Here is a 10,913-nt window from a genome sequence, read left to right as displayed (position 1 = left end):
CCCCGGGGGGGCCCCCCCCGAGGCTGAAAGATGATGGGGAGGGTCCCTCAGCCAGCCTATGCCCTCTTGCAGTCTGGGACCCCTCGGAGGATGTCCACCTGCTGGCTTAGGCCCGCTCCCTGGGGAACCGGGCCCAAGCTAGCAGTCAGACATCCCTCTGGCAGCCCGGCAGCCCTCGGGGGATGTCCACTTACCAGCAGGGAGCAGACCTAAGATGCAATCGGACATCCTTAGTGCTGCTGAGGAGGCGGGAGAGGCTCCTGCCACCACCGCTGTGCTGGCAGCCATCAGCCTGGCTTGTGGCTGAGCAGAGCTCCACCTGTGGGAGCGCACTGACCACCAGGGGACAGCTCCTGCATTGAGCACCTGCCCCCTGGTGGTCAGTGTATCATAGTGACCAGTCATTCCCAGTCGATTTGCTGTTAGGGTCAATTTGCATATTACCCTTTTATTGTATAGGATAGAGGCCTGGTGCATGGGTGGGAGCCGGCTGGTTTGCCCTGAAGGGTGTCCCGGATCAGGGTGGGGGTCCCGCTGGGGTGCCTGGCCAGCCTGGGTGAGGGGCTGATGGCTGTTTGCAGGCTGGTCACACCCCCTCAGGGTGGGGGTCCCCACTGGGGTGCCTGGCCAGCCTGGATGAGGGGCTGAGGGCCGTTTTCAGGCTGGACAAGCCCCCCGGCGATGGAAGCTCCCAGCCTCTCCTTTTTTTCTTTTTTCTTTTTATTCTGGGATTTATTTACCTTCTATAATTGAAACTTTGTAGCCTTGAGTGGAGCTCAGAGCTGGCCAGGGCGGGCGGGAAGCTTGGCTTCCTCCATAGCCAGGGGCAACCCAAGCCTCCTGCTCACTCCAGCTCTGTGGTCATGGCCGGCTGAAAGCAGGTATCTGGAGTTTATTTATCTTCTATAATTGAAACTTTGTTGCCTTGAGTGGAGCTCAGAGCCAACCGCGGCAGGCGGGAAGCTTGGCTTCCTCCATCACTGGGGCAACCAAGCCTCCTGCTTGCTCCAGCTCCATGACTGCCGGCCGCCATCTTGGTGGGGTTAATTTGCATATAGTCGCTATGATTGGCTGGTGGGCGTGGCTTAAGACATAGCAAAGGTATGGTCAATTTGCATGTTTGTCTTTTATTAATGTAGATTGAAAGGGTAGTTATTACAGTGGCAAATGAGTAGCTTTCTTTTTTTTTTTCATTTAAAAGGTTATGTATTTTATGCCTAATACATACCACATTCTCTATACAGAGACTCATTGAGGCTCATCTGAGGTGAAACTTTAGTAAAGTATTACAGTATGCTAAGTGCTAGGATAATCAAGCATAGTTATTTAAGAAAAACAGAGCAGAAGCATTTAACCTGAAAGGAAAGCGGGGAACAGAAAGTGGAGTTTTCAAAGAACAAGAGTATACCCTAAGAGGAAGAAAAGGGAGTGCTAGGAAAAGGGAAAATTATTAAATGTGACTCTGTTTACTCAAACTCACAAATGGGAAAATAACAACATAAGGGACTTATTGAGTAATACTACCACAGATATGTTCTGCAATAATGTATATCAGCTTCTATATATGTTTATAATTCCCTTAAAAGGATTTACTCTAATACTTTGAAGATAAACTCACGTTACAACAAAGTTAGACTTAAATGTTATCATCTTCATCTTTAGAATTATATACACCAAATTGCTATACCAAAGATAACTCAGAGAAACTTCATTTTCTCACTGATAAAAATGTTGTCTGAACACAGGGTTTCCAAATGGACATATTTCATCAACTCTTTGACTAATGCTTGATAATCTCAAACATAAAAGAGATACACATGTTATGATCTATTTGATAATTTGTATTTGCCAACACACTAACAAAAACATCAAAAGCAAAGGCAGAAAATATATTAAACACACATACAAGTTCAAGTACTGTACTCTGGACTTCTAAAATTAATTTTAGTCTTTCCTCAAAATTTAAAAATAGCCAGGCCGGTGTGGCCCAGTGGTTGAGCGTTGACCTATGAACCCAGGAGTTCAGGGTTCGATTCCAGTCAAGTCATATGCGGGATTGATCCCCAGTGTGGGGCGTGCCAGGAGGCAGCCAATCAATGATTCCCTCTCATCATTGATGTTTCTATCTCTCTCTCCCTCTCCCTTCCTCTCTGAAATCAATAAAAATATATTTTTTTAAAAAGAAAAGAAAAAATTAAAAATAGAACTAAAGGGTGTCCCAAAATTCACGCAAGAAGTAATTTTGATAGAAAACACAGGCTTATAATTAAAAATTGTAAACTTTTTATTGATTCATAAAGTATACAGTATAGGGTTATGTATGGAATAGCATATCGGGTAAATGCCCTCCACAGCTTTGCTGGCACAGCGACGACGCAAGCGTCCCACCCTACACCCAGCTGCTCGGCACCTGCGTGTGCAAATTAACCCGCCATCTTTGTTGAGTTAATTTGCATACTCACGCCTGATTGGCTGTTGGGCATCACGAAGGTACAGTCAATTTGCATCTTTCTCTTTTATTAGTGTAGATGGGCCATTGAAGTGAAAATGGAATACTCAACCTGACATATCTAAAACTAGTGTTTCATCTAACCTTTCCCTCCAAACCTATCCTATTCACCATTTACTTACCTTGCTGCCTAAAGTCAGAAAACTTACCTGTTCTGTAAAGGATGTTTAATATAGTGTTCTGGGTTAGCAACCTCCTGGTTAGATTCTGTTTTCTCTTCTTCTGCAGGCGGGGGATTAGGAGTAGGGGTGGTTTCCTAGTGGAAAATAATAAAACAGTATTTAAAATTTCTTAAGACATCTAAGACAGCAACACTCTAAATAAACTTAACCAATAGTGCCAATATTAACTTTTAAAGAAAACATTACAGAAACACTTCATAAAACAGATCAACCTCTAAGGAAAAAGCTCAAAACCCTCCATTCTAGCATATCTTCATTAACAGAAAACAGTTTCTCAAATTAAAAAGCATAACAATAATACTATATATGGTTATCTTCCACTTACACAGTTCAATATCAGAAAGATTGTTAGAAACCATACAACAAATCAGCTAACTTTCATAACATTACATTACATTAAACTACTGTATATGAAAGTGAGGAGGAAGGAAAATACAACTAAAGTGTGGAGAATATAACTATTACAAAGAAAAGTTTTCAAAAAATTATTAAGCAATACTACACATGAAGGACCTAGCCTTCATATATTGTTATGACATATGGAAACTTAAAAGTTCTGCAACTTCTGTCATTTCCAATTGGACCTATGCAAAAAAGCTAGACATTGGCTTGTACTTGCATCTTTTTCTACGTTAGACATAATTAATACTGTAATCTAATATCAGAAAAGAAAGGAGCCTGGAGATAACAGGTGTTCTCCACACTGCTCCATGTAACACTTCATCCTATTATAAATTTGTGTCAACAAAACAGAGAGCCAAGGAAAGTCACTGGAAGCTGATACAATAAAGGGGGAGTAGAGGGGGCACACTACAACAAGCATTTGGCATCAAATTTAAACTGAAGTAGCAAAACAATATAGGTCCACAGTGACGAGTCTATGTAAATCAGAGATGCATCATCTAAAAGATCTGTGCAGATAGGCAATAAGTACATATTTTACAAAATACATTTTTCTTATCAAAATGACCTGCCCAGGAACTACTTTCTACTAGCCTAAAGACACTCATAGCAGGGACTATGTCTTGATTTTGCTCACAATTGTAATGCCAATGATCACAGTGCTACACCCAAGAACTTGATTAACTTTTTTTTAATCCTCACCTGAGGATATGTTCCTTCATTGATTCTAGAGAGAGAAAGGGAGAAAGGGAGAGGGAGAGAGAGAAAACATTGATTGGTTGCCTCCCATACACACACCGACCAGGGACCAAACCCACAACCTGGGTATGTGTCCTGACCAGAATTGAAACCCGTGACCCTTCAGTGCAGGGGACATTGCTCAACCAACTGAGCCACACCAGCCAGAGCCCATCTGTTTCTTACCATCTATTCTTTCCCCCCTCCCTCTCTGTGTTTGTTTGAATCTTTTCTTTTGGCCTATCTTTGACTTCACCAATTCTACATTCTGCTGAGTTCAGTCTGTTATTACTCATTCAATGAGCTCTTAAGATAGGATGCAAAATACTAAAGTACTCTCTGAAAATACTCTTTCACATGGCATACACCAAATCTAGTAAGATTTAGAAATTATGACAAGTTGCTTATGAAAATTTTAATATTAAAAACTATATGAAAGGGCATAATTCCTCAGTATAAATTTTCTTTTAGGTCATATTTTGTAATGATTAGATCTAGTTATTTCAACAACCCATTATTTTGTTTTTTAATACTTTTATTGATTTCAGAGAGGAAGGGAGAGAAAAAGAAACATAATGATGAGGGCGAATCACTGATTAACTGCCTCTTGCACACCCCCCTCTAGCCCACAACCTGGGCATGTACCCTGAATAGGAATTGAACCATGACCTCCTGGTTCATAGGTTGACACTCAACCACTGAACCACACCGGCTTGGCCAAATACATTTTTGACTCAAAAGAGAATCTGCACTTGAAACACACTGTATAATACAGCCGTGGGCAAACTACGGCCCGCGGGCCGGATCCGGCCTGTTTGAAATGAATAAAACTAAAAAAAAAAAATAAAAAAAAAAAGACCGTACCCTTTTATGTAATGATGTTTACTTTGAATTTATAATAGTTCACACAAACACTCCATCCATGCTTTTGTTCCGGCCCTCCGGTCCAGTTTAAGAACTCATTGTGGCCCTTGAGTCAAAAAGTTTGCCCACCCCTGGTATAACACATTTCAGATGGGTAAAGTCATGAGATGGTGCAGTGTGTTTATCCAGTAAGACTGCAAGAAAGGGTTCTTGAAATCAGACAAAGCTAGAATGGTAGGCAAGAGTGAGATTGTAAAAGGCCTCAAAGGTCAGGCTAAAAGTGTACCTTTCATCTTGTGAACAACAGAAGCCAATAACTGACAAGTCAAAGTGGTTAAATACAGATGATAGAAAAAAAAGAAGACAACCAGTTTGAATGCAAAATGTTAAACCTGGTTTTGGATTTGCTGAGTTTATGAGATTCAAATAAAAATTGTACAGTATTATAATTTAGTGGTCTTGGGGTTCAGTAGCTGTCATAGCAACAGAAGATAGCTAATGGGAAAGAAAAATGTTGAGCAAGGGTAGGACAAGTTTAAGAATCAGTTGCAAAGAATCTCAGGAGCTTTTTACATTTTGCAAAAATCAACACATGTATTAGGCATATTAACCTTGTGGGACAATCCTAGTATCAAAAAGCTAGACAGTTCCCAAATTTAGGATAATTTACATACGTTTGTTTTTAAAACACCAGACTAAAGTTTAGATTCTTCTTCTCACCATGTTCAAATTTACATGGATTAAATTCCAAAACCATGGTGTGTTGTTTTTCCATGGTTATGAACATTCAATTTCTCTCCAACCCACAACCCACACACTTTTCCAGAAATAATGAGCCTTCCCCTCAGGACACCCAATTTCTGTCCTCTATTACTTCACTAAACAAATATATTTACTAAGAACTTAAGTAATTTCAGGACTATTTCTGGACGTTAGGACATCACCTAAGCCTTAATTTGAAGTATGCAAAAATAAATTTTTCTCCTGACACTAATAAAGGTTTGAAGCAGTAGCTCAAAGTGTGGTCCACAGATTTCTGCTGGTTATATTGTACTAAAGGCCCAATGCACGAATTCGTGCACAGGTGGGGTTCCCTCAGCCTGGCCGAAAATCGAAGCCTATCTGGGGGCTGGCCGGCTGGGGGGGGGACCCTGGGGGGTTGGCCTGCCGCCCCCCGATCATGGCCATCGGAGGGGCCAGCAGGCCAACCTCCTGCGGTCCCTCCCCCTTGCCGGCCCTCCCAATTGGGACCAATGGGGGGCGGGCGGGGTGGCCGGGGGGAAGAGCCACGGGAGGTTGGCTTGGCTGTGGGAGCGTACTGACGCTCCTGCATTGAGCGTCTGCCCCCTAGTGGTCAGTGCACGTCATAGCGACTGGTCAACCGGCCATTCAGTAGTAATGGTGACTTAGGCTTTTATATCTATAGACTAGAGGCTCGGTGCACGAAATTAGTGCACTGGGGGGTGGGGGTTCCCTCAGCCCAGCCTGCCCCTCTCACAGTCCGGGAGCCCTCAGTGGATGTCCTACTGATGGCCACAGTCTGGCAGCAGAGGCTCGAAGCAGTTGCCGTGTGTGTGTGTGTGTGTGTGTGTGTGTGTGTCCCCACTGGGGGTCTGCCCCCAGCCACATTGCAGGCTCAGAGCAGGCACTGTGTGTGTGTGTGTCTGCTGGGGGCCTGCCCCCAGCCACACTACGGAGGCTTGGAGCAGGAGTCCCTCTGTGTTGATCTCTCAGGCTCCTGGCTTCCACTGCATGTTGTACTCTCCCTTGAGCTATGGCCAGGATGGGGGTGCTGCTTGCAAGCCGGGCTTTCCTGCTCCAGGATCGCCATGGCGATGGGGGAGCAGGCCCAGCTGGGGGCTGCCCACAGGCCAGACTTTCCCGCTTCCAGGACTCCATGGCAACCGGGGAGCAGGCCCAGCTTGGAGCTGCCTGCAGGCCGGGCTTGCTCTCCTGCTCCCGGATCCCCATGGCAACCGGGGAGCAGGCGCAGCTGGGGGCTGCCTACAGGCCGCACTTTTCTATTTACCGATGGCCGGATCACCACAGCGACCCAGGGCCCAGCGGCACTTTCCTGCTCTCCAATAGTCATAGGGTCCCGGCTAGGGGCGGAGCTTAGCAGTGTGGGGCTTAGGCGGCACGGGGGTCCCGGCTGGGAGCTCAGGTGGCACATAGGGGTCCCGGCTGGGGGCGGGGCTTATGCCCCGCTGCCCAGGGCTGCACATGGGGCCCGGATGGCAGCTCGCGCTGTCCCGCCCTGCCTGTAGTATAGGATAGAGGCCTGGTGCACGGGTGGGGGCCGGCTGGTTTACCCTGAAGGGTGTCCCGGATCAGGGTGGGGGTCCCCACTGGGGTGCCTGGCCAGCCTGGATGACGGGCTGATGGCTGTTTTTAGGCTGCCCACACCCCTTTAGGGTGGGGGTCCCCACTGGGGTACCTGGCCAGTCTGGATGAGGGGCTAAGGGCCGTTTTCAGGCTGGCGGGTGACTGAAGCTCCCAGCCTCTCCTTTTTTTCTTTTTTCTTTATTCTGGGATTTATTTACTTTCTATGGCTGTCACTGGAGCTGAGAGCCGGCTTTAGCTCTGAGGCTGGCTCCAGCTAGAGGCCTCGGCTGCTGAAAGCAGATATCTGGGCTTTGTTTAGCTTCTATAATTGAAACTCTGTTGCCATCACTGCCGCTCTAAGCTCTGAGCCCGCTGCCGGCTGAAAGCAGGTTTCTGGAGCTTGTTTAGCTTCTATAATTGCAACTTTGTTGCATCTGGAGCTCAGAGCTGGGCGGCGGCAGGCAGGGAACCTTGGCTTCCTCCGTCACTGGAGCAAGCAAGCCTGCTGTTCGCTTCAGCTGCCTGGCTGCTGGCCGCCATCTTGGTTGGCAGTTAATTTGCATATCCTGCTGATTAGCCAATGGGAAGCATTCGGGGGTATGGTCAATTTGCATGTTTCTCTTTTATTAGATAGAATAGCCAAATTAAGTATAGAAGTAGGAAGTAAATATCTAGAAAGCTTTCTAGTTGTTTGACAGTACCTTTATGTCTGTAGAAACCAATAATATCAAATTCAGCCTTATACTATACATGCATTTTTTCATCTCTATCCTATTTTAGAGAAACATTAGATTGGAAATAGTTTTAAAATAAACTAGTTTTCTACCGAAGTATAAGAAACACTGGTTTAGATCACAGACTGTAAGTAGCACTGGATTAGATCACATACTCTTTAGTACCCAGGTTGGAATCCCAGCTCTGCCATTCACAGTTGTATAATTTTGGGCAAGTTCAACATCACAGCACCAAATAATGTATAACAACACTATTGGTAACCCATGTCCAGTATTACTTTCTTATATTCCCCCTTCCTTGAATCACTATTTTTTTGGTTGGTTGGAAAGACCACTGGGGTATTAATAGAAATGTCCATGTTGCAAAAGACAGCTGTAGTCACAAACCCAACATTTCAGTAAACTGAAGGCACTATACATTAAAGATATAAAATAATGAGCAGAAGGATAAGCAAAAGTAAGAATCAAAAAGGATGATGCCTTTATGATTTTTAAAGTGGTAACACCAATTCTCACACTTCAACCATACTATGAGTTTTTATTTGATAGGCAACATTTACTAAGCAGCAAACTATCGATGAAGGTGCTACACATTTTTATATACATTTCAATACATTATATATTAACAACACTAGAGGACCGGTGCACAAATTCATGCACCAGTGGGGTCCCTAGGCCTGGCCTGCGGGATCGGGCCAAAACCAGCTCTCAGACCTGCCCAAGGGGTCCTGGATTGTGAGAGGGCGCAGGCCAGGCCGAGGGACCCCACCGGAGCCGGAGAGAGACCTGGGAGGTTGGCCAGCCAGGGAGGGACTGCATGAGGGCTCCAGGGCGTGTCCAGCCCGTCTTGCTCAGTCCCGACCAGCCGGACCCCAGCAGCAAGCTAACCCTAACAATTGGAATGTCTGCCCCCTGGTGGTCAGTGTACGTCATAGTGAGCGGTTGAGCGGCCTTAGCATATTATTAGCGTACTAGTGGCCCGGTGCACGAAATTCATGCATGGAGGGAGGGGTTCCCTCAGCCCAGCATGCACCCTCTCCAATCAGGGACCCTTTGGGGGATGTCCGACTGCCCGTTTAGGCCTGTGGGATTGGACCTAAACCAGCAGTCGGACATCCCTCTCGCAATCTGGGACCACTGGCTCCTAACTGTTCACCTGCCTGCCTGCCTGCCCCTAACTGCCCTCCCCTGCTGGCCTGATCTAGCCCCCAATTGCCCTCCCTTGCCGGCCTGATTGCCCCTAACTGCCTTTGCCTCGGCCCCCACCACCATGGCTTTGTCCAGAAGTCAGACATCTAGAAGATGGCTGGTCAACCCAGTCTAATTAGCATATTACCCTTTTATTAGTACAGATACGATTATATAGGATAGGATTGCTTAAATGGGGGAAAAGCCTTTTTCAGCAGGAGGAGATGCTCTTGGCAGACAAAAATACATAATCCCTATATCTGGACTGATAGCCAGCCATATGCACTATACTGCCAAACTGGTCATTAAAAAATTGAACCGCATTCTTACACTTTACACCAAACAGCTGTTGCCCTTAAAAGCCCTCCTTAGCCCCCACCTTAGGTTCTGCCTTCGCAGTTCACCCAGATTTGGTTCTGATTGGTCGGTTTCTACGCCAGTCAGCGTCAAAAGCACCACCTCTTAGGCAGCCATTGGCTCCTCACAGTTCACACAAATTTGGTTCTGATTGGTCGGTTTTTATGTCAGTCAGCATCTCCGGGCATGATCAGAGAGGTGGGGCTGATCAGTAGCCCCTGCGGCTGCTGGCGAGGCCTGGAGAGGCAAGGGCTGATCAACAGCTGCCATGGAGGCTGCAGATCAGACCCTGCTTCTCTCTCCGGGCCTCTCTCCAGGCCTGATCTGCAGCCCCCTCAGCAGTCAGTACTAGGTCGCCGCGGTGCAGGACCTCGCTGCAGGACTGACTTCCGGTGTTCGGTCATTTTGGATGTTATGGACCCTGGGTCTTTATATAGAGAGATTATGCTTTGATTGGTTGAACTGATGACCGGGCACTTAGCTTATTAGGCTTTTATTATATAGGAAGATACTCAGTCTTCATAATTCTATTCTCTCCCCTCTTCAAATCTAAGCTCTGGGAAGTTAACATGTCCTAGCTGTAAGCTACATTTATCTCCAGGACTGTCAATGTTCAAGGCTAGGATCACCACATGCCCTAGTTTACCTGTTTGCTTCAGCATTATCACTATTATTATTATTATTACTACTACTACTATTACTACTACTACTAGAACCCTCCTTCACTCTCAAAAGTACCGAGAGATGTATAGGAAATTATAGGTAACAAGATACAGCACGTACTATGCTTTGCACCACAATCTGAGGCTCAACACCTTCACTATATTGCAAGTGCATGTCACTGCCAATCATCTAAAAATGCACGAAAGGTATAGCTCACCCTCCCGCCCAAACACATGCACAAATTCCACTGGTAGAAAAAAAGTACGTAAGTGCCAAACATTAATTACAGTGAATTTATATTATTATGCAAGAGAGCATACTAAATGTCTGTGAACAAATATCTGAGAAATACATGTTAAGTGTAAAATAAAAGCCTCTTTTATAGACAGAGAAAAAATTATTTAATATAAGTTATGTAAACAAACTTCATAATAATTTACTCTTCCAACTTCCAAGCATTCAGTCTCTAGGTCTCTTTTTACCAAAGGATAGATTTCTCCCCACATCCAGCACCTCCAATATTAAATTAGTATAATTAAATACTACACAAGAACAAGTAGACAGTCTCACCACCTGCCTTCTAAGGAATGAAAAATTGCTGTAAACACTGAATATTACACCAATTCATCAATTGTTTTGGTTGTTAATTTTCAAATATGTCTACAATAAAGAAATACCAGCTAATGTAACATCACTCATCAGGAACGTGAACCTGTGGACTTTGCAGGTCTTCTTCGTAGTCTGTAACAAAGGATTAAACTGTAACCTTTGTGCCCTAAATTAAAAAGTTGAAGTAGAAAACCAGCTCATGGAGATTTAGCAAAATACAAACCTTTTATTTTTTTAATTGATGTGAGAGAGAGAGGAAGGGAGAGGTAGAGGGAGAGAGAAACATCGATGTGAGAGAAAGACCGATCAGCTGCCTCCAGCACATGCCTCAACAGGAGATGG

The 10,913-nt window shown here is 45.1% G+C and overlaps 1 protein-coding gene across 2 annotated transcripts in view; it reads right to left on the bottom strand.

The window, feature by feature from the left end:
- EIF4E (eukaryotic translation initiation factor 4E) overlaps positions 1 to 10,913 on the bottom strand; it is a 45,155-nt gene that overhangs the window by 10,215 nt on the left and 24,027 nt on the right. For both annotated transcript variants that reach the window (XM_023763916.1, XM_006100293.3), the window contains exon 2: positions 2,659 to 2,765. In XM_023763916.1, coding sequence (XP_023619684.1) covers positions 2,659 to 2,765 — 107 coding nt within the window. The remainder of the gene's footprint in view (positions 1 to 2,658; positions 2,766 to 10,913) is intronic.

This window comes from Myotis lucifugus, unplaced genomic scaffold (genome assembly GCF_000147115.1).
Source record: "Myotis lucifugus unplaced genomic scaffold, Myoluc2.0 scaffold_308, whole genome shotgun sequence".
Classification (NCBI taxonomy): Eukaryota; Metazoa; Chordata; class Mammalia; order Chiroptera; family Vespertilionidae; genus Myotis; species Myotis lucifugus.
The sequence above is the reverse complement of the archived record's forward strand: the minus strand, read 5'-3'. Positions and strand labels throughout refer to the sequence as shown.